At 41.5% G+C, this 23,675-nt stretch overlaps 1 protein-coding gene across 5 annotated transcripts; it reads left to right on the top strand.

The window, feature by feature from the left end:
* Nucleotides 1–73: 73 nt before the first annotated feature.
* LOC138212723 (casein kinase I-like) lies at nt 74–23,016 on the top strand. 5 transcript variants are annotated; one of them, XM_069173230.1, is made up of 12 exons: nt 74–315; nt 5,944–7,072; nt 7,763–7,832; nt 8,193–8,341; nt 8,464–8,698; nt 9,874–9,959; nt 10,121–10,205; nt 10,814–10,959; nt 11,828–11,908; nt 15,745–15,846; nt 20,822–20,928; nt 21,852–23,016. In XM_069173230.1, exons 2-12 carry the CDS (start codon nt 6,785–6,787, stop codon nt 21,904–21,906), a joined length of 1,404 nt encoding a protein of 467 aa, XP_069029331.1. In that variant the 5' UTR covers nt 74–315; nt 5,944–6,784; the 3' UTR covers nt 21,907–23,016. The 5 variants fall into 5 exon arrangements, with proteins under 5 accessions (XP_069029331.1, XP_069029329.1, XP_069029333.1 ...); XM_069173228.1 differs by having other exon boundaries at nt 10,811–10,959; XM_069173229.1 differs by lacking the exon at nt 74–315 and adding an exon at nt 5,032–5,563 and having other exon boundaries at nt 10,811–10,959.
* The last annotated feature ends 659 nt before the right edge of the window (nt 23,017–23,675 follow it).

The following is a 23,675-nucleotide window of genomic DNA, read 5'->3' as shown; positions in this document are numbered from 1 at the left end:
CATACAAGTCTAAATCAACTTTTCTCCACCGATAGAGGTGCGCGTGGCTCCTCTCACGCACACCACGCAGATTGTCGGTGGATATTCTTCAAAGCGGTCTGCACGCGCTCCTTCCGTCCACTGCGCCGCACTCAGCGCCATCTGCGCCATCTGCGCCATCTGCGCAAACTGCGTGAGCGTCGCTGGCAGGTTCTGTTCAGCTGGTTAGCCAAACATCCCCAGAAAAAAGAGATGAGCCGGAAAACGAGACGAAGAAAAACCAGAACAATTTATTCCGAGATATAGAAATAGCGACACAAAGAAAAGCCGATTTAGGTGCGTAAGCTCTATTTCCAGCTTTACACACGCGTGTTTGTACAATTTGCGGATGGTGTTTATGAATGACTGCAGAAATTCAGCGTTAGCCAACAGTGGCTAGTTAGCTGGCTGGCTATCGTTAGCTAATGTTAGCGTCTATCTAGCTACGACCACAGCAGCTCGTAAACGTTAGCTGACTATTGATGTCGTCCTCTGGCCGAAGTAAACACCGCCGTCTGTTCACGTCGTCGTTGTACTGCCCGACATTACTTTTCTTTACTCGCTAATACATTTCCACATATAGCCTTCTGGAAACTTGTTTCAATGAAGCTAACGCTGTGAAGCTTCACTTGAGGCCAAACACAAACTCCTGCGGCCTAAGCCGAACTTCCTGCTCGGTGGAGTCTCACGTACAACAACACGAGTGTTTGTCTCAGACGGGCGACCGGCCGTCGTCGTTGAACGACTCTCGGATCTCCGTCGTCTTGTTTAACAGTCGGCAGCCTCCTGAATGTTGAAATCTGCTGCAGTCGTATCGGCTAACGTTAGCACCATTAGCAGACTCCAGCTCTTCTGCTCCTGAGAAGCTTTTTCACCCCAAATTTTAAACACCGACAGCTTTGAACAAAGCGTTGATTTGCAGCCTCTTTAAAGTGTTTACCAGCACTCGGACTTGTTTTTGTAGAATGGAGTTAAAGAGCTGGTGCAGCCCGGTCGACTCGTTGTGGTGGTGAGACGAGGCCATGTAGAAACACGAAGAGCTGCTGGATTTCCTCTAAAAACTCTGTTTCACATGCTGAGAAAAGCTTCAAATGAGCCGAGTGATTACTAGATAAAGGCTCTGCTCCCCAGCTGTGCGTCTGCATGCACCCATCAGCTTGTCAGTGATACTCTAATATGCCTTAAAAACAAGATGCAGTTGAAATGCTGTTTACAACACATAAAACAATGGAGGACGTGGTGACAGGTAATGCAGAGAAAGCAGTAATTTGGTCATTTGTTATAGAAAATATAATACCAGAGCAAACTAAACAAGAGGTCGTACATAGATATTTATTAAAAAGGTATTCTTAGATTATTATTTTTTTAGCTGACAGTGTTAATGACACCTGTCACAGGGGGAAAACTTTTGTTTTTAAATGATCTCAGGAAGTTTATTATTAGTAAGCACTGCTTCATGCTCAGCTGGCAGAGGGAGAGGACGCCATGTGTTCACTAGTTGCTGCTTCACGCAGGAGTATCTAAAGTACAGCCCAGCCAGGAGAGAGCTTGGGAAATGTAAAACAATGATATCAAGTATTGTCACCAGGCTTTTTTTCATGTTCCTAACTTTCAATGAACACAAAGTGAGCTCTCCCCATCATTAGCGATGTAATAAACTGTGTTTGTAGCTCATAGATTACATTTGCATGAAATGCTATAAATCAAAAGGCTTATATGTCATAGGTGGTGCATTATGTGTCAGCAGATTTTAATTAAATCAATTGCATCTAAATTGGTATGTGCAAGAAACGGTTCTTGTGCGTCAAATTTCTCTTGTGGTAAACTATTGAGTCTGTTGTCCCTGTTGCCCAGTGAATGGGGTCAGGTTTGGAGCCTGCAGCACACTGTGTGGCGGATAGTGTTGCTTGTGAGGTTTCACGCAGGTTAGAGAGCGTAGTAATAAGCCACTAAATAAATTGACACTGCTTAGCTTGAAGAGGGGAGAATGATGCAAAACATTGCAGACAACAAAGTCAGTTTTGAATAGCAGGATCCATGTATTTGTTTATCATCTTCAATACTGTTTTTTTTTTTTATATGTAAAAAGTATATTTTCCAGTATAGTTTACTGTTAAGCATATGTTAACTCACTATCAGTTGTGGTCAGGAAGAAAAGAGCTATTTTAAAACATGTTCCCTAGTTAATTACATGGTTTGTAGTTGAGAAATTTAAACTTGGTCAATAATTAATACCCCGAGTTTGTTGAAAGATAGAAATATCATGCACAGGCATAATGAAATGAAAAATTGTTCAGTGATTGCAGCAAGGAGAAGTTTTACCAGAAAAAGCTAGTTGAAATATGTGTTTTAAAGTAAAAGGCTTATAGACTGTAAATATACAAGATCTGCAAACTCTTCTCTTAGCGGAGGCCACAGTGTGTGGGAGGGAATGTGCCTGTAGCTTTGCACAGGCCGAACCCTTTCTCATATATGGCCTATAGAGCAGCATTGATTTTTTTTTTTTTTTTTTTTTTTTTTGCAGTTAGTTGCTCAATCTGACAGAGGCCTCTGTGGGAGAGTAAAACAAAATAGTGCTTCAGGGGTGTAATTAAAGGCATAGATCTAACTTCAGTCAGAGCAGAACGTATTTTATCAATGGAATCGGATTGTAGGAAGTCTTACGAGCTTGTTTGTTGAGCAACCTATTTCACTCATTTGATCCAACTCAGCTGAGCACCGTTTCCACAGAAACACATTCAGGTTCTCAGGCAAAGAGCCCAATGCAGCTGCACTGTTGAAGCTCCTGTCACCTACTGCAGTCTTTACAGATCGGTATCAGTGTCAACCCCCTTTTTTTTTTCTTTTTTTTTTTTGCATTCAGCCACTGTTATTTGCTAAAAATATCCTGTGCCTCTAGTTGCAGGGGTTTGATGGGATCTGAATGTCAGTATCTGACTAGACTGTAATTGACCTAGATAGTTGTTTGTACTAACACAGTGGTACATCTGGATCTGGCCTCTGCTTGAATCAGGGTTTTTCAGATTCAACACTTCAGACCAATGCATGAACTCCAGGAAGAGAGAGATGGCTTTTACAAAATACTAATGGTACCTTCGTCGTGTATCCTGGTTCATGTTTTGGTTTCTAAAACACAAGGCTGATGCTCTCTCATGTACATATGAAGATTCCTCCTCTCCTACACCCAGCTAGCCATAAGAAAAAATAATTTAAGCTTTTACGAGGGCAGGGTTGGATATATTGATATATTTTCAAATAAAATATAGAATGAGGCGATATTGTTTATGTTGGTATAGTTTAATATTGCGTTACATAACTCATTTCTTCCCTGTGGAGCTGGTGGGTTGTAATTCTTGGGCTTCTGTTCAGACGAGGACGAGCTTGGCTGGCTCTGCTCGCACGGGTTACCGAGGCGCTGGCTAACTTTAGCAGCTAACGATCGGGTTTTTGTGGTGCAGAGCCGTGCTTCCAGTTCACTGAGCCCGAGCTCCATCACGGGCAAATAAACAACTTTTTGCAAAGATTCCAGAAGAATAACTGAACATAAGACAAACCATAAAAGATACTTACTAATAGCATTATGCAAGAAGTACTCCAGGGGGTGAGGAGTCAACTGAGAAACAGAGATTGGAGTTGGGGGGTCTTCGGACTGATGATTAGACTCGATGATCCTGAGGGGGCAGCCCTAATACGAACATGTATGTTTTAACTTTAAGTGCCCCAATGACTACAGTAGGAACGTCCCAATTAAAATACATGGAGCCAGATCCTGAGCCGAGTCCTTTAATACAGGGGATCTCCAGTTATGGATCTAATACGTGTCTGTATATTTACCTAAATATTGACACATCTGATACACTGAAATAACAACTGTAGCTCATGAATCTGAAACACCTTGTTTATTTACAAGCTATTTGATCCTGGTTTAAAACTATTCAGCTGATCAGCATAAATGATTGATATATGCTAAAAGTTTAAGTGGAGGAATACGAGTCCTGAAGCTAACGCGTTGTGATCAGTTAAAGAGAAGAGAAGAGTTGTCGGGGCTACAGAAGCACATATGTCTGGATTGTCCTCAAGCATTTCCAAGAAGCCTCTGCAGAAATTCAGCAAACCCTGATGTTCATAGTTCATATGTGACCCTGCCTCAGAGGCGATGTTGTTCCTGTTAATGACCTCAGAGGAGACGCGTTGACGTCCTCACCCACGATCGGAGACATTTCCTCTTCCTCTGCAGTCTGATCCTTCTTTTTCTGTGTCCTCCATGTCAGTATCATAAGTAAGAAGCCTGTATTTATGTACACATGTATGAGGGGGCAGTAACCTTCTACTTGTTTAACGTTACTTAAAATGAGTTGTTGTTGTGCTAGTCTTTTGTGTGTTATAAAACCCAAGTGAAACACAACTAATAAATCATCGAAGATTATTCTAGATTTTCACAAACAGAGCTTGATTCATCTTTCTAGTGCATACTTGCATCCCAATAAGCATTTACAGGGAGAGCAGGGAGAGAAAAGGGGCGTCTTGAGTTAAGGCTGCGTCGCTCTGGATAAAATGACCATCATGGTTTTTTGGTGTAGAACTGAGATCATGACTCTCTCACAATTTAGTTTAATATAAATGTTTATTGCACTTTATTACCCAATACAGAAGACAACTGATAATAACATGACGGGGCCTGATGTATAAGAATTGCATGAACCTCGCAGGATGCACCTCATATTTTTGGCTGTTATGTCTTGACGGTATGAATTCCATACATTTTATACTGACCGCAGCTGAAATATTAGGGAATGTATTGCTCAGCAGAAACAATCAGTTTTGTGGGAAAAAAAAGAAGAATTTTAACACCGCCAATTCATTTGTTCACATTTTTAAACTGTTTATTATAACTATCCGTTTTAGTATCTAAAACTATCGGAGTATATTTAAAACACATGAAACATATTATAGATATAATAAATCATCAATTGTTTAAAAAAAAAAAAAAAGACAGACTTCAGATAATTTTTTTCATCATTAATGAACCTGAAAAAGATACATTGCATTGTTTTGAAACAGTTGGCCAACTACTTTGCCAAATCATCACAATATCTTGACAGTTTTACCTGCAGCGGTACGTCGTCCTGCGAGGTGCTTGCTATTCTCAGTGAGCAGGCACTACTCGGCATGATACCTGCACATCCGCTTCCAGGTGGTCATTTATTGAAGAAGAGAGTAGGAGCGCTTGTTTTTATGAAACTGATATTGTGAATGAAAATGTGGAAGAATTGTTGTCATTTAAAAATGAGATCACATCGAGGCATAAGTTGAAATTTATTGTGCATCTCTTATGTTGAGTAGAATGAAAATGGTGTGAGAAGAGGAGAGGTGAAGATAGACTGGATGCAAACAGAAAGAGTGAAGTGAGAAGAGGACTTGGAGGAGTGAAGGAAGGAATTGGAGTATCTGTAATGAGTGTTACTAGAAGAAGGAATCTGAACCACCCGAGAACATGTCCTGTCCCCTGGAGGAGAAGCTCTGGCCTGGTTTTCTCTTACTCTCAGTCGGTTACTGTTCATTTTCAAATCTTATCTGCCAAAATTTATTATCTCATGTAGCCATTTCTACAAGATCAGCACCTCTGGAAAAACTAATAAATCTGATACTAATTCATATGATTTATTACATACTTAAGCATAATGTGACTCTTCGCTCAGGAGGTTGAGTACAACACCAGAATACTTTGGTTGCTGATCAGTGATTTGTTACCATCCTTTCTAAATAGACCAGAGTTGATGGGCTGTCAAAGCAATTTCTCATTACTGCTACAAAAAAATCCTGTTGTCTAAATGTACTGTATCATACATTTGATGTGAAAATATGGTGGACCGTTTCTAAAATGTTTTGAATCTAATTCTTATTTTCTTCTGTCTGTTTTCTCAGGTGGTATGACACACAGCAGCACTTGCCAGCGGCCGAAGCTTTGCCTAGTGTTTTATAGGACCAAGCAGCTGGGTGACATGTTAGCAGCCCCTGTGGGACCTGGGACGAGAACACAAGTCCAGTAATTATAGGAAGTCTTGGTCTAAAGCTGTCTTGCTTACACCTATGGCAGTAAATCAAACAACAGAAGTATTACGTAATAACTAAGAGTTCGATGTAAAAAAAAAAAAAAAAAAAAAAGAGAGAGACCCTCTGAACTCCTTTTGTTTCATTTATCTACTGTCATGGTAAATTGTTATGCCTGAGCCCGAAGCTAGCGTTGCTTCCCAGTTTCATATAGCATGTTAGCATATGGCCAGCCACTTATGGTGACAGATCAGGCCATTATCCTTCATCACCATCTCTGGCCCCTACAAGGGGGTATAAAGTCATCGCTAGTATTGCCCCCAAACCTTATCATCTTTTCATTTCTTTTTATTTCAGTCATCCACCCACCCACCCACTAAAAAATCAACAGCTTCTGTTCCTTCTTTTGCTCTCATCAGCTCTCATCTGTTTTGTTTTGGATCCAGATTCATGCTGACAGCGAGTTAGCTCCGCCCAACTAAGATCTTGTTCTTCATGAGATCCCCTTTTTTTTTTTTTTTAGTTCGTCTCACATCCATCGTAGTTCCTCCTAAATTGCTACAGCTCAGTCCCAGTCCTCTTTAAAGTCAAAGAGTGCGGTCCAGTGTCGACCACCGCAACGTCTGACCGTCACGCCGCTAGGCAGTTGTTTTGGTGGTTGTTTTGGTTGCATGGAATCAGCTTAACCGTGGAGAGGCCAGGCTACCACAAACTGATGGACTTTGACAAGCGGGGAGTAGGAGGAGGAGGAGGGGGCGGTGGTGGAGGCGGAGGCGGAGGCGGAGGCGGAGGTGGAGGAAAGGGGGAGACAGAGGAGGGGAAGAGGATGTCTGGGAAGACAGGCAGCCGGTCGGGGCACAGCGGCCGGGGGGCCGGCTCCAACTCCGGGGTTCTGATGGTCGGCCCGAACTTTCGGGTTGGAAAGAAGATCGGCTGTGGGAACTTTGGAGAGCTGCGACTTGGAAAGAACCTGTACACCAATGAATACGTGGCTATCAAACTGGTAAACATGAACTCAATTAGTCAAATTTATTGCATTGTAGGGCAGCACACATTATTTTATTAATATGATATCCCTATTGTTAATAATGTCTTTTTTGATAACATTAGTCACTTAAAAATGACAGAAAATAGTTTGTAATTGCACTTAAACATTTTTATGTACTTGCCTCATAAAGTATTTAGAGTTTTTCACTTTTGCACATTTTATTTTGTTGTAGATTTAATTTAAATGGTTAATTCTTATTCTTTATATGTCTGCTTATGTCTGTTTTTATTTTTGCACATTGAGAGAACCTTGTATGTGTTAACATATGTGGCCGGTAAAGCTGATTCTAGTTCTAAAATTGGCATTTCCCCCATAAATCTCCACTCTAACTCATAATCAAATTAAATCTGTCATTTATAAAAAAGAATACTCAGACTCTTTGAACTTTGAGTTTTCTTGGTCGACTCTCTAAAAGCCTGCTATATTTGGAGTTGGACAATTTATCCCATTCTTTGCAGCAGATCTTGGGCGCTCTGAGCTTTGGAGATGGTTTTATATTCTCGTCTGATCTGTACTTTTCTACAATTTTATCAAATTTGAAATGCAAATCAATGCTGTCCTGTTTTCTGCCCAGATTATTTTTGTTTTGAATCTGACTGCTATGACTGAGAATCATTGTGATTGTAACATAATCCTCCTGCGTAGGAGCCAATCAAGTCCCGGGCACCACAGCTCCACCTAGAATATCGCTTCTACAAACAGCTGGGAGGTTCAGGTGAGAACCATCAGCTCTTTGATTATTTTTTTTTTCATTTTAGGTGCTGTATGTTTTTTTTAATGTTGGAATCAGTCAAGTTTAATTACACCAACATTTGTAAAGAAGTTGTCGGAAGGCCTATTTTCATATTCAGTGCAGGGACTGCTAACTCAATGTTTGACTGAGGGAGGGCAGAGACAATCTAATTTAATTAAAAAAATCAAATCGACCCGACATAGTATGGATGTTCTAAATTAACTGGTAATATGAATAAAATGTAAAATGGCATTAATTTGGTGTAGGGGGCATAAATACTTTTTTGATTGGTGACTGATGTTTGATCATTGTTCATGTCTTGCTGTTTCATTGGTTTTCCAGAGGGTGTACCTCAGGTGTTTTACTTTGGACCATGTGGTAAATACAATGCTATGGTTCTGGAGCTACTGGGACCCAGCTTAGAAGACCTGTTTGACCTCTGTGACAGGACCTTCTCGCTAAAGACCGTACTCATGATAGCCATACAACTGGTAAAACAAATATTTTTACACTTGTATATATTACATAATAATGGTCAAAAAAATCTTGTACTTTATTGTTGGACTTCCTCGGTTGGCTGATTGTATGTAAATTCCTCCGTCTTCTCCCTCAGATAACTCGGATGGAGTTTGTCCACACCAGAAGCCTCATCTATAGAGACGTGAAGCCAGAGAACTTCCTGGTGGGCCGACCCGGCTCCAAGCGGCAACACACCATCCACATCATAGACTTTGGCCTGGCTAAAGAATACATCGACCCGGAGACCAAGAAACACATCCCATACAGAGAACACAAGAGTCTAACTGGAACTGCGAGATACATGAGCATCAATACACACCTGGGGAAAGGTGAGCTGCTTCACCCTGCAACATAAACTCACAAGTATCATCCTAATCCATGGCAGGCGCCCTCATATAAAATGCACTTTTATAAACTGACAATTCATGCATAGAGTAGTCTGATGAGGGATCAAGCCCCAAAGACCCACCTGTTTTGGTTTTGGTTTTTCATTACGGGTGAAGTCCCAAAAGGGGCTAAAACATAGAGTCAGGCGACAAAACACAGTCAAAGATCATCCGCTCTGTCTGCTGGTTTTAGTCATCTTTCTTACTTTATCGTTAGTATCTCAAAGAGGGTCTCATGCACTTCTCTATCCAGCTAACTCTCCTGGTTGCCATTGGTGACAGTGTCCAACAACAACTGCCCCTCCATACATTTATGGCAGCAGAATGATTCAGTTTCTGTTGGCCATGGACTATTGCTCACAGGTTCAGTTTTTATCACTGTGATTATAGTCTGGGAACCCTGTTTGCATGAACGATAGCACAGTAACTCCAAAGGGAAGACCAATCAGCAGCCAGTGTGGGTGCCTTAAAGCAATGATGTTGAAATACAGCTCTTTATTCAGGTTGACATTTTTGCTAATTAAAAAGCACAAACAATTGACGTTTTCCAACCAAACAGTTCAGAGGACCGCTGCTGTTTTAAACGACTTCGTTCGTAGCTGTAGTTTACCAGGCTAACTGTTCACGCGTGTTTTAAACATGGCGGTCGCCGGTGCTCCTGTTCGACCAATCACTGCACACTGACGTCAGCGAGGTTCCTATTGTAATGGGGAAAGTACCTCCCCAGACATAGGAGTATATCTACACTTATTTAAGTCCATTTATTACATCTATGAAGTGGGTGAGCCACATTCAGGCAGCCTGAATAGACATTGATGAAGGACTGAAATTAATGCTGCTGCTGCTCTGCTAACGGAAAATGTTCTGTACCGTCACTGCTAAATCCGAAAAGCTGTAAAAACATAACTGAAGTTGAGAGGGATTGAGCGTCGTACCTGCAGCCTCACATGCATACACTCATTTCCCTCTGTCTCATAGCACCGGTATCATAAGAACCAGAACCAGACTGGTCGTTGAATCATGTAGTGTTTGTGTTCTTGGCTTTGAAGGTGTTGAATTTAACATCCATGATGCCGTCGTGGCGTTTCAGCCTTTGTTCTTGTTCTCTGTTATTTCAGAGCAAAGCAGGCGGGATGACCTGGAAGCTCTTGGCCACATGTTCATGTACTTTCTGCGAGGCAGCCTGCCTTGGCAGGGACTCAAGGTGAGCAGACAGCCGACCCGCCAGCCAGACATCAGTTGTCATCTTTGTTTGGCTTTGTTTTGTTTTTTCTTTCTTTCGTGTTTCACTTTGTCTTCAGTCACTTTGCATTTATCCGTTGCATGTTATGAATAAATTCCTCCCTCTGTCTCTCTCTTTTTTAGGCTGACACTCTGAAAGAACGTTATCAGAAGATCGGAGACACAAAGAGAGACACACCGATAGAGGTCCTCTGTGAGAACTTCCCAGGTTTGTATACACACACACCTCCACTACATTCACCAATATCTTCTTAAGATTTTTCTCTAATTTGTTCTTAATAAAGGTCAACGTCAGATTCACGGAGTGGTCTTAAACCCCAGATTTGGTTGCACACAAGCTTTTATCTTGATGAATCCCACAGCCCAATTTTTCCTAATTAGAAAAACATGGAGTCACAGGAAGTAAGGGAGAAAAAAGAGGAGTTGAGAGAAAGAAAACAATGACGAAAAAACTGTGGAGTACCGGAATCCAAGAGGAAGACCAACTCCAGTTGTTCAGAACCGGAGGTCTCTGTCATATTTATTAGTGTAGCGTAAGAACCTGTAAGATCCCGTTCACCTGCACACAGATCCAGAATCAGAAAACATCGGTGAATTCCAGAATCTACTTAAAAACTGTGTAAGTGGGTTTTCTAAAGAAATGTATTCAGAGCGGTTGGTGAATGAGGCCCGTTGTTCCTATGCGGCTGCTGCATGAAGAGTAGATGTTGATCTCAGTTTTGTGTGTCTCCATCTATGAATGTGGGTGCATGTGTGTGTCCTCCTGCCTTTGTGTGTGTGTGCGTGTGAATTGCATCCCTGTGTGTGTAACAGAAGAGATGGCCACCTACCTGCGGTACGTGCGTCGCCTGGACTTCTTCGAGAAGCCAGACTATGACTACCTGAGGAAACTCTTCACGGACCTCTTTGACAAGAACGGATACATCTTTGATTACCAGTACGACTGGACCGGGAAGCCACTGGTTAGTGTGTGTTTGGTGCTTCTCTCTCTCTCTCTCTCTCTCTCTCTCTCTCTCTCTCTCTCTCTCTCTCTCTCTCTCTCTCTCTCTCTCTCTCACACACACACACACACACACACACACACACACACACACACACACACACACACACACACACACACACACACACACACACACACACACACACACACACACACACACACACAGTCAATGGTGTGAGATTTGTTTGACAGTGATAACATGGTCATATGACTGAAGTGTCGTGTTAACAGGAACTGAAAGTCTTCCTATCCATTGAGATTTATTTCCCCACAAAGTCAAAAAGTCCTGATCCCTTCATCCTAAAACAATTTCTAAGTAATGTGTCATCTGAGTCATGAGTGAGGAAAGTAGAAATGATGAGACTATTCCTTGTCGGTGTTGGAATAATTGAAAACGACAGCAGAATGGTTGTAGATCAGGTTCGTCATGTTCATCTTGCCTTGTCTGTTCATTAATTGGAAGCGTTTGACACTTGAAGGTCTGTAGAGGCTGAAGGAAATGGTACGATGCAGAAAATAACTATTTTTGTTGCATATAAATACACATAGATAATATTTAAAAGAACATTAATAATAAGAGCGTAAATGATAGCGTCGAAGGCCTCACCAAAAGTCCAGTAGACGCATTGCACTTACCTACAGAACTGGAGTTAATTCTAGTAACCACTATTTTTTATCATGAATATTATTGGACCGTATGAATGTTTCCAGTAGAGTTCGTACAGGGGAAGAACCGGGATATAAAGTTCACATACGGGAATGGCTAATAACCAACTGTGTGTTTCCCTCCTGTCTTTCTCTCCCATTGTGACCTCACGTCCTGTGTTTAGCCCACTCCTATTGGTCCAGTGGCCAGTGAGACTCCACTTCAGACAAGCAACCGAGAGAAAGCCCCGCAGACCAAAAACCAGGTACACACACACACACACACACACACACACACACACACACACACACACACACACACACACACACACTCTCTCTCACTCACTCACTCACTCACTCACTCACTCACTCACACTCTCACACTCACTCACTCACTCACTCACTCACTCACTCACTCACTCATCACACACACACACACACACACACACACACACACACACACACACACACACACACACTCACTCACTCACTCACTCACTCACTCACTCACTCCTCACTCCTCTCTGGCTACATGAAGCTGCCCTGCGTCTCCCTCAACATGCTGCTCCCTCAGCTTTCATCACTTTCTTGTTTTCTCCACTGGCAAAGTTGTCCGACCTCGCTGCCGGGTTAACATGCTCGGTTCCTAAATATAGCAGCAAACGTCCAAGCAGTAAAATAAGGGTTAACACCTGAACACCTCATTGTTATATTTCATGTTTTTGTAGCACCTTAATACCAGGATCCTGATAGTCTTGTGTTACAGTATTAACGCTGCATTTAATCACCGTTGACCAAATCGAATCACAATGTTTTTTTGACACTGATCAACCGAGCAGCTCGAACACACTGAGTGTGGGTCGTTCACAGAGGACGGCAGCTGTAGTCTGATCGACAGCAGAGCAAGGCTGCTGTCTGTTATGTAATCTGTGGTGGTCGTGTTACTGCCAGCCCGCAGTGAAAGTGTGCGGTTCTGTGAGATTAGATGCTACAGTACAAACAGCAGAAAATACTGAGACAGCTGCAGCCGACAAAACGTTCTGTTGTAGAGCTCCATCAAAAAAGTAAATTAAAAAGATGCGGTGCAAACTCGTCCAGGTACGGGTCGCATATCATATGTCTCCCATAATCAAATAGTTCTCAGTGAATATTGAATAACATTCTTGTATGAACAGGTGGAGTGGTCAAGATAAAACACTCACAGCTGGCAAACTGAGCATATTCAACTACAAACGTGAAGAAAACACACCGAGGCACATGTTGAAACTGTCACAGTAATGACGCTGATAAGCCAGTGGAGAACCAGGTAAAAAAATTTACCTTTTCAGGTGACAGCAGCACATCCTCAACATTATATATTCCAGTATTATTCCCCACACATTAGTACACACTACTAGACGATAAAACAAACTAGACGATAAGTAAAACAACCAACGCTTGTGCCTGAAATTAATTTAATGCTCCACATTTGTCAGATTGAGACTTCTTGAGCTGACTTAATGTAATAAAATCCCAGCATTGCCCTTCAATGTGGTTCTGTTGATCAGTGTCAGATCAGTGGTTCTGCCTTCGTACCTCGTCGGGGGTCTTTCTGTGTCGGGGTTCGCATCTTCTACCGGGGCCTCTGCGGGTTTTCTGCGGGCCCTGCGGCTTCCTCCCACAGTCCAAAGACATGTCAGGTGAATTGGGGATCCTAAATTGCCCGTAGGTGTGAATGTGAGTGTGAATGGTTGCCTGTTTCTGTCTGTCCTTCTGTGTTGGACCTGTGATGGACTGACGGCCTGTCCAGTGTGGACCCGGCCTTCACCCAGATCCAGATCCCCCGCCAACCTGTTCAGGGCAAAGCGGGTATAAATAACAGATGGATGGAGGCTGAGCATGTGTCAGAAAGATACTTCAATGTACGTGCTTGAATTGGTTTGTTGTACAAATCCAGCTGTGTAGTTGTTTGAAAATAGTGTGAAATATAGTTTTCATGCTATTTTATCAACAATTTTTCATTTACATATTGATGCAAACTACACACTGCACTCACAGAAAGGGTTGGGTGCTATAAGCTAACAGTATATTTATATTTTGCCTCATAATTTTAACAAGTGAATAATGACCAAATTCTGGGATAATTATTTTTTATCGCCTGAAGTTAAAGGATAATTCAGGTTTAATTTAATACGCCAGTGATGAGGTCAACCAGGAATTTGCCCCGGATGCAGATCCCTAATACAGTTAGCAAAGTAGCCGCTAATTACTGTTAGAATTCAGTCAGACTTATAAACAGACGTTTAAAACGATGTACGTAAAAATCTGGGAGTTTTTTGGAAAGCTGCAGTGAATCTACATTTTTTTTGCTTCGATATATTCTGTTACATGTAGCTTGTTTCCCAGAATCTCAACAACAGAGGCAAATAGTTCAAAGTTAGCATGACCGTAGAGCCACAATAGACAAATTAAAGGATAAATCCAGCAGGCTGAAACAATCTGCACTCATTTTACCTCAGCAGACTCAAGGCGCTTCACAGTTTGCCTCCCTGTCACCTCTTCACACACTAAAAGTGAAAAGTGTTCGCCGGCCGTCAGCAACAACTCGGGGTTCAGTGTCCTGCCTGAGGACACACTGGCATGTGGACAGGAGGACACTGAGTACTGAACTGCCAACCTTTAGATTAGTGGACAAAATAAACCACGATTATCCTTTAAAATGAACTGCTAACAGATACTAATACACTACTTTCAATTAGCAGCTAAACTGTTTATTACAAAGCTGTTGTACAACTTCTGCATTTTGTTTTGGGTGACATATTTTCAGCACGACAACACCCTGCCCCAACTTCACTTTTGTGTCGATTTAAGCATACTTTATGTAATGTGACCCATTCAGTTCATTGTATGGTACGGCTCGGTGATGCTGCCAAAAAAAATCAACAGGTATTTCAAAAAACATGTTTCAATTACACCTGAACATCTTTTCTCAATTCCAGTTTGTGAAACCAAAGAAAATCACTGCTATCAGGGCTGTATTCATTTTATATATTTAGACATTGAAATACTAGAAGCAGCTGTGCAAGAATGAAATAGCAGCACTTTCAGGATGTCACTAACACCTTTAAAATAAAAAAATACCAGTGGGCAGAAGTATTTTCAGAATAATATTACATCAAATGAACAGGTTGCATTTTGTTTTGTCTCCAGTCTGTTTCCTTTCACAACAATGTTTGAACACATCCGTCTGACCATAGAGAGACTAACTTTTCAGAGAATCACCTTTGAATAGTGGGGATTATCCTATATTCAAGGAGGAGACAATAACAGATCAAATAATCATTTTTTGAATAGAGAGAATCAGAGTAAATAGTCTGCTTTAATGGGTTGTTTGCAGCTCTAATGATGTGAGGCCAGTGAGTCTTCTCATTTCTAGAGGCTCCTTTAAAATGTTTTACTGCTACAGAAGAAAGAAAACCTATGAATACTAAATGGTCAGGACTGTCGTACATCTTTAAGCTAATACGATTTGTGGCTGTCTGTTTGATGTCACACTTTGCAAAATCATACCAATCCCTTATCCCTGAAGTAAAAGGAGGACTTTCCTTCAGTCCGGTTCATTGTTTATAGCAGAAGGACACATCTTGATTTTTATATGGATTTACAACAAACATTCAAATGAATCAGATTTATTCTCTACCTCTGTGTCACAGTATATCAGTCATCATACTTTTACAATCACACATGAAATCTATCCATGTTTACTGAGTCACCAGTTCCCACTTTGTACTGGGAGCCAGAAAGTGTGTGATGAGTGTGGTTGAAGAAGAGCAGCTCCTTTGCACAGGACCTCCACACACGCCCACTGGACTGAGTGCTCACCCTCCTGTTGCTCCTCCACCATATACTGACTCTGAACTCACTATTTCTTTTTTTATTTCCTTTGTCACTCTTTCTTTTTCTCTCTTCACCCATCTGCTCATCCTCCTACTTCTTTTGCTATTTCTCTCACGCTGTTCCACCTCCTCTCTGCGACCGTCCTTTTTCCATCTCCCCTTCTCCACCACCTTCTTCCTCAACCTCCTTCTTGTTTCTCCTGCGAACGGCTTCCCGTCTCCTCTAGTCTCCAGAGGGGAAAGGCAGTGAGTCCCAGCCCACTCCAGTGACCAATCGAGAGCTGCTGGGCTCCCATCTCACTGCTGATAGGCTGGGCGGGTCTGTCCAGGTACTGAGAGGAAGGGTTAGCTCTGCTGGCTTCCTGTCTGTCTGCCTACCTGTCTATCTGTCTGCCTGCATGGCCTTCTCTGTCTCTGCAGCAGGGCTGACCTCAAGTCACAACCTCAATTATTCCCTCATATGGGCATATGAAAAAATAAATTGTACAAATTTGTTGTCCACATTAGTTTGAGACATCATGTTTTTTTTTTGTTTTTTTCATACTGTAGTTCAGTAGTTCAATATCTGCAAGGGGACAGAGGGTGGTTGCCTGGCTTCTTTACTGACAGAGCAGAGTTCAGAGGTCATTAGCAGAGAACTTAAGTAGGTTATTATTCTAACCATAAGAATTGTTGTGATTTTAACACCCATTTTACCCATAACTGTGAATGATAAATGTGTGTGTGTGTGTGGGGAGGGGGGCGTCTGGTGTAGAAGAGTGACACTAGAGACAGGTCTCCAGACGTAGTTGAATATATGTCATTATTTTCTTTTAAAGGTCCAGTCAACGAATCAGAATAAAGACTGTTGATGTTTGAACACAACAGCCAATGAAATGCGCCGCTCCCTTCAGTGCTCCTTCAGAAATTTGGCCGCCAATATTCATAGACGCACCGACACGAACTGGTAGACGTTCCAGCTTTATACTGCATGGGAGGTGATGTGTCTTTCTCATTTCCAAAGCAAAACAAGCATAAAATATCCACAAAGGAACAACATGCAAGCTCACAAACACAAGATCCAAAATACAAACCAGTAAAAACTAGTCAGAGTTAGTTGTTTACTTTGTTCGACAAAACTACAGGGATTAGAGATGATCACGTTACCTAGTATAGAATTTAGAATTTTGCATTGATCCAAACAATCCCACTGTGCTAGCAAACTTGGATCTCAGTGGCTATAAAACCCTTACCATGATAGAAACCGACCAATAGCACAGCCGCTAATGTACCTGGTGTCGCTACACTTCCTGCTGCAAAGAGGACGAGACGGTTTCTCAGAGTGACGACCACGTCGTGGCAAACTAGTATGTAAGCAGAATAATTGTGGGCAAGTAATGTAAGGTTACCTGACACGCACACACGTGACTCAAGTACAACACTGATCTTTTGGTTCTGTGAAACATTGCAAAAGTCGTTTTACTCACCTGTCCAGCAGAAACAGAGAAACCGTCTTCATTCCTTCAAAAATCAGACGTCTCCGCTGTTGGAAAGTCTCGCCGATGTTAAAGCAGCTCATTGGATCGAAGCATTTAACTCTGATTTTGTTCCTCTCCCTTCCTCCTTGGCTGTTTCTTGGCAACGTCTTCTTCTTGACAGTGTGGTTATGTTGTGCTGTTTGGTACGTCAGCCCCCCCCCCCCCCCCCCCTGTCCTGTGTGCGAACACCAGCACCCCTGGTGGCTGTAATAGTTCAGTGTTACTCTATCTGAGCCATTTGAGTTGTTTCCCATTTACAGAGCCAGGTTTTTGTAAAAACCTTTTTTTTTTCAGCTCACATACAGAATAAAAGAAAATATCGTCCCGTGAGGAGATATTCGCTGGATTTGACAAAAACGGTTTTGGATTAGGATCGTTGACTCCACCTTTAAGTCTTGATTTTCCCTTTTAGAGATTGTGAGACAGTAAGTGGTGTCCACTGTGGCAACATGTAGTGACTTGGCATGTGATTAAACGCAGTGCAGAGGTAAGTGTGGTGTTGGAAAGTTGATATTTAACAGAGTCCATGTTGAGACATACTAATGCATTCTGCTGCACCAGCAGTTAGCGTCGTTAGCTGACATCTGCTGGTCTTCGTAAAAGCATGCTGCTGTTGTCTTGTTGCGATGGCTTACTTTGCCATAAATAGTGTCATGCTTTGCAGAAAGTGACGCCTCATCGTGGTTTGTGTCACGCAGCGGACTGAAATGTACTATAAAAGGTATCATAATACCACTCAGAAGTTTGGACAAACCTACTCGCTAAAATGTACTTTATTTATTTTCTTCATTGTAGAACGAACTGAAGACATCGATACCACGAAATAACACGTCATTATGTACTGAACAAAATAGTGTGTTAGGTTAGGTAGTTACTTTATTAATCCCCGAGGGGAAATTTTTTTCGCTACAGCAGCATACAGAAGCAATAAGATAATAATAGAATAATAGAAAAGCAATAAAATAGCAGTAAAAAATATTAAATATAAAATATAAAATGCACAGTATATACAGTACAGTATATATCTACATATATTATATACAAACAACCAAGAAACACAGTCAACAGTTATTGTTTATTGTTTATCATTTAAATCATTTAAAGATTCGTCATGAGTCCCCTTTGCTTTGATAGCAGACCTTCTCTTCGTCTCACAAAGACATGAAAGCTGGAACCAAGTCACCTCTCATTGGGACTTATCAGACCAAAGTCCAGATTTCCACTGGTCTGATTTTAACCGGTCTGATATCCACTGGTCTGATTTCCACTGGTCTGATTTTAACTGGTCTGATTTCCATTGGTCTGATTTTAACTGGTCTGATATCCACTGGTCTGATATCCACTGGTCTGATTTCCACTGGTCTGATTTCCACTGGTCTGATTTTAACTGGTCTGATTTTAACCGGTCTGATATCCACTGGTCTGATTTCCACTGGTCTGATTTTAACTGGTCTGATTTCCATTGGTCTGATTTTAACTGGTCTGATATCCACTGGTCTGATTTTAACTGGTCTGATATCCACTGGTCTGATTTCCACTGGTCTGATTTCCATTGGTCTGATTTTAACTGGTCTGATATCCACTGGTCTGATATCCACTGGTCTGATTTTAACTGGTCTGATATCCACTGGTCTGATTTCCACTGGTCTGATTTTAACTGGTCTGATATCCACTCCTTGTGTTTTTTTTCTTTCTTCTTCTTTGTGGTTTCCCTCAGCAGTGGATTATGTGTTTGACCATAAAGACCAGATAGTTGCCTCCCAACAGTTGACGTTATGATGTGTCTGCTACATGAATGCACTGATGTCAGCTCTAATCTGCGGTCATGTTCATGTGTGATCTCTGAGGCTTGTGATTTCTGACCTTCATGTCTTTAAGTAATGATGGACTGTTGTTTCTCTTTACTTACTGGAGCAGTCCCTGCCATAGTACGGACTGAAGCAGCTGAATAGAGCACAACACAGCTAATGATCTCAACCTCTTCAAGAAGACAAGAAATTCCTCCAGTTTACTTTTGATAAGGCCTTTCTGTTGGGCGTAACTTCTGCTTACGAAAAATGATGCCATTGCAGAAGTGCCTTAAACTGTAATACCACCAAGGGCCACTAGAAGTTGCCTCTAAAAAGTGACACACCTGTGGTGCAGTCAGGTTACAGCTATCGGTGGGTGGGATGTAGTATTGCCGGATTTCCAATCAGATCAGTCAGATCCCCCACTTGCTCCTCCCCCAGCTCGCCCAAATATGGTCACTTCCTGCTCCAAACCACTCGGGACTAGCAAGATGACGACGGACAAATTCCAAACGCCAGGCTTCGTAACGGCCGTTCACAAACCAACGGGTGATGTCACTGCTGGTTGGAAACCATTTTAGTCGATGACCTCATGAAGCTGGTTTACATTTTGCCAACTATTTGCAAAGCTTTCACCACAGAATTTTCTACGTCTGCATAAATATGATGTAAAACATCATCAGATTTTTACCCAAGTCCCAAAAGTAGATAAAGAGAAGCCAAACAAACAAACAAACAAACGGGATAAAAAAATATTATATTTGATCAATTATTTACTGAGTGACTGTGTGTGGCAGCGAGTTACCTTTCCATTTGAAGGTAAAATTTAGATTTAGTTGCAGTTGTAGAGGGTCACACCAGATACTGAAAAGGGTTTTTACTTACCACCACTCACAGGTGTGTAACAATGAATCATCACACCGCCGTAAGTACATGCGTGTATTTTATGATGTCTTCAGTTTTGTTCCACAGTGTAAAAAGCAGTAAAAAAATAAAGAAAAACTTCTGAGTAAGTAGGTCCAAACTTCTCTTGTCCTATTAGGTGTGGAGCCACATTAAATCTCTTTTATTTTATCAGTCAATCAAATATAATTTGCTCAGTGTTTTAGTGAAGAACGTCTTCTGTAATAGTGACCACGTTTATTCGTAGTGTAGATGACGGGTGGTCCTGAAAACCAGGATTATATGTCAGATTATGACATCACACATCCCCACTAGTATCAGACAATCATTCTGTTGCCTGCGATGAGACTCGATATATACCAGAGGATGCAACCGCTTTGAGTAGAAATGTCATGTTTTTATTGGAGCAGTAAATTTCCATCATGCCACACATTATTGAAAGTGACATTAATGATCGAGATCTGAAAGATTGTGTTTTTAATTGTGTTTTTAAAAATTTGGCCCATTTTTGAATGAGCTTCTGTTGGAGTGCTGAGGGTCTATTTGTGGTCCTACGTCTTGAGCCTGTTCCTCTTCAGTACTGCGCTTGAGAGGTTTTGAAGAGTCAAATTTAAAGTTTAAAAAAACAACAAAATTAAAAAAACAAATGTAAGCTGCAGCTTTAAAACATTTAAAGGCCTCAAAGTTCAAATCAGCCGAACACCCAAAAACGTGTCAGCTATGAAGCAGAGGTGCTGCTAAATGCATGGCAACGAGATGAATGTTGGCACAACGTGTATCTGGTGTAAAACTGCCCGGCTCTGAAGGACTCTGAGGATAACATCCACATTAAGCTGGCCACATTTGAAAAGAGTCTTTTCCTGAGTGCTTACTGACAGCAGGACAAATCTGTATTTCTTTTGTTCTGCAGTGAAGGAAAAGCACTTTTCAAAAATGTCACTGGTGCGTAAACAAGTTTTTACACGTAAACAGCATTTTCCGATTGATCTGCTTAGTGTGGATGTAATGCAAGTCTTTTTTGTAGTTCATCGCTCCGGACGTGGCAGTCGGCAGCTCTGTGCTCATCAAGCTTCTCTTCCATGTTTGTCCTCCAGGTCATGAGTTCGACCAACGGAGAGCTGAACACAGACGACCCCACTGCCGGACACTCCAACGCACCAATCACAGCCAACGCAGAGGTTGAAGTGGCTGATGATACCAAGTGAGAACACACACGCACACACACACGTTAAAGTATTATTAATGTGTAGACTATATCAACATTATAGAAACATGACGCTCTGCCACTTTTTTTCTCCAAGTGAGGAAATTAAGTATCACAGTTGTGGTTCAAATTCATGTCCATTTTTTAAGTGTTTGAAAATTGAAAGGTGTTTGTCCTGCAAGAGAGCAAATCAAAACAAATGGACCGGTCAAATTAGTCATACTAACATTTAAGATTCACGACATCAGCTTGAAGTCTTCTTATGATTGGACACCATTTGCGCTGTAAAAGTTAGTGAAGTACACGTGAATACAAACTCAACACTTCCTGTATTATTTCAAATAAAAGCCTTTTAGTGTTTAATTAGACAGCAACCCTTCATTTTTAATAAAGAGGGTTTGTATTGTAAAACATTTACAGGAACGTGGTGTGACTGAAATCGGACAATCACACTTCAGACGAGTATTTCAGAACAACCCTTGAAATTAAATGATGATTTTCTTTGATATTTCGGGGTTTGTGTGCCGTGAATTCATCCCCGATGGTCAGACGGTCTTGGTCTCAGTTCAATTGTGATTTTGTAGGTCTGACCGTGCTCAAGCTCCATTCAGGATTATTTCTAATCGCTGCAACCTAAAGGCCTTAGATGTTAGGTTACGTTTTAAACTCTTGGAGCAACCATTGACCACCATATACCGTCCGTCTACCACCACTGTTGTTGGAAGGTCTCCAGCGTCATCACACTTAAACACCATACTGGTCGCTGATTGGTCCGCATTTAACAGTTCAGTGCATTTATCATTCAGTCGTACATACAGAAAGTCACATATTTTGTGATATGTTTCTTCCTTCTTTGGCACCAATAACTTGAAATGAAAGAGTATTAGAGCAGACCGTTAATGGCGGCTTGTGCGTTACAGGTGCTGCTGTTTCTTCAAGAGGAGGAAGAGGAAAGCTCTCCAGAGACACAAATGAAAAACGAGATGAGTGTGAAACTCCCGCTCTCTCGTTCGCCAGCTGTTCATCCTTTTCTCTCTCTCTCTCTCTCTCTCTCTCTCTCTCTCTCTCTCTCTCTCTCTCTCTCTAAGCCCTTTTCATATAACCCTTCCTCTCGCCCTCCTCTTCACCTCCGCTGACGGAGGTCCTATAGTCTACCTTGGGTCAGCTGGACCGCCTGATCTGCTGGTTCCGACGGCTCCGGGCTGAGCGGACGGGCAGCGGCACGTGTTTGCTCTTCCTCCTCTGAGTTTGAAACGTGGGCCGGCCGTCCCAGTGCCGGACGCTTCCTGTGTTCACGGTCACAGACTGAACCACCGTGGGAAACACGTGGCCACCGACACGCTGGTCAGACCATGAAACGCCGGCTAATTGACAGACTGTATTCAGCAGCTTCACCGGCAGACTGGCTTGTTCTCAATTTTTTTGTTTTTTTCTTCTTTACTGACTGGTTCAGAGAAGAGAGAAATGTATTTCTGAGAAAATACAAAAAGAGAGGACTACAAAAGTAAAGGGGTGCAACGAGACTTTCGGACCATACGTGCACACAAAACACACACGTGCAAACACGCTGCACACTTTTCTTGAGCTCATCTTAAAGAGAATTTATGGACAAAGAGATGCAGCTCTCGCACATAGTCTATAAAGTTTTTATTCCCTAGGGTCAGAGGAAGTACACGGTGAGCGTCCCGGTGTATTTCCTGCAGTGGGTCGGGCTCAGTGTTTTTTCTCATTCGCCCTCAGAGGAAAACCTCACAACCACCAGAATCAAAAGCTTAAAAAAGATGTTTAAGTGAAATCTATGCTTTTTGCCCATTTTAATTTGTAACTTAAAAAAAAAAAAAAAAACCTGTTCTAATATGAACCTGTTTTTTTTTTTTTTTTTTTTTTTTTCCATCTTTTTGAGTTGTTCAAAAAGTTTGTTTTGTAGCTTCTAGTGTGTTCCTCAAAATGTGTTTTTTCTGAAATAACTTTTTAATTTTCTGTTTTTGTTTTTTTCCCTCTTTTTTTTCTCTGGGTTGGAGGATTGAAAGTCAGATAACTCCATTAAAAAACAACCAAATAAAAACTGATCTTTATTTAAGGGGATGGTGACGCGTTTTAAGGAGGCAATTTTTACATATTGTTGTTTCAGAAATGATCCGGAACTCCATTTTTTGCACAATTTACTGCAGTTTTAGAATTTAAGTCTATACTCATAATGACAAAGGGAAAGAGACATTTTTGCTCTCTCATTTACAAAACCACAACTCTTTGATGTGGCCCTCCAAATTGTGGTGGTGTTTGCTCAGATAAGCACTGACGTGTGTAGAACTTGATTGTCCTGAGTCTGCAACCTGAGACCAGGAGACGCTTCACCTTTCAGCACCACTGTGACCTCAACCAAACAGCCAAGACAACACTGGAGTGGGTAAGCTTCCCAAATCCAAGTGTGCATAACCTGGAAAAACAGCACAAACCTTACCCAAGAAACATCCAAGCTGTAAATGCTGCCAGAGGCTTTTAATGATTTTAGCTACTGAATTAATGGTCTGAATACTTTTTTTTAAATGGGAGATTTCAGTTTTAGATTTTTAAGAAATTTGTAAAAGTTTCCTAAAAACATGTTTTCACTGTTATTATGGGTCACTGAGGATAGTTTGATGTTGGAAGAATGCCAGTTTTAGCATTTACAATCAAATTTACAACACCAAGATCTCTTAATAGTGTCTGAAGTAACAGTATATGGAAGTGTTATGATTAAAATT

Source organism: Embiotoca jacksoni, unplaced genomic scaffold (assembly GCF_022577435.1).
Source record: "Embiotoca jacksoni isolate LCO1_2020_lvr unplaced genomic scaffold, fEmbJac1.0.p SCAF_59, whole genome shotgun sequence".
NCBI classification, from domain to species: Eukaryota; Metazoa; Chordata; class Actinopteri; family Embiotocidae; genus Embiotoca; species Embiotoca jacksoni.
This window is presented reverse-complemented; position numbering and strand designations above follow the sequence as displayed.

What these genes read in the sequence shown, in the direction of transcription:
- LOC138212723 (XM_069173228.1), top strand. Translation starts at nt 6,785, where the DNA reads ATGGACTTTGACAAGCGGGGAGTAGGAGGAGGAGGAGGGGGCGGTGGT. An exon ending in TGCCTTGGCAGGGACTCAAG is followed by an intron (nt 9,960 to 10,120) that starts GTGAGCAGACAG and finishes TCTCTTTTTTAG; the next exon opens with GCTGACACTCTGAAAGAACG. An exon ending in GGCTGGGCGGGTCTGTCCAG is followed by an intron (nt 15,847 to 20,821) that starts GTACTGAGAGGA and finishes TTTGTCCTCCAG; the next exon opens with GTCATGAGTTCGACCAACGG.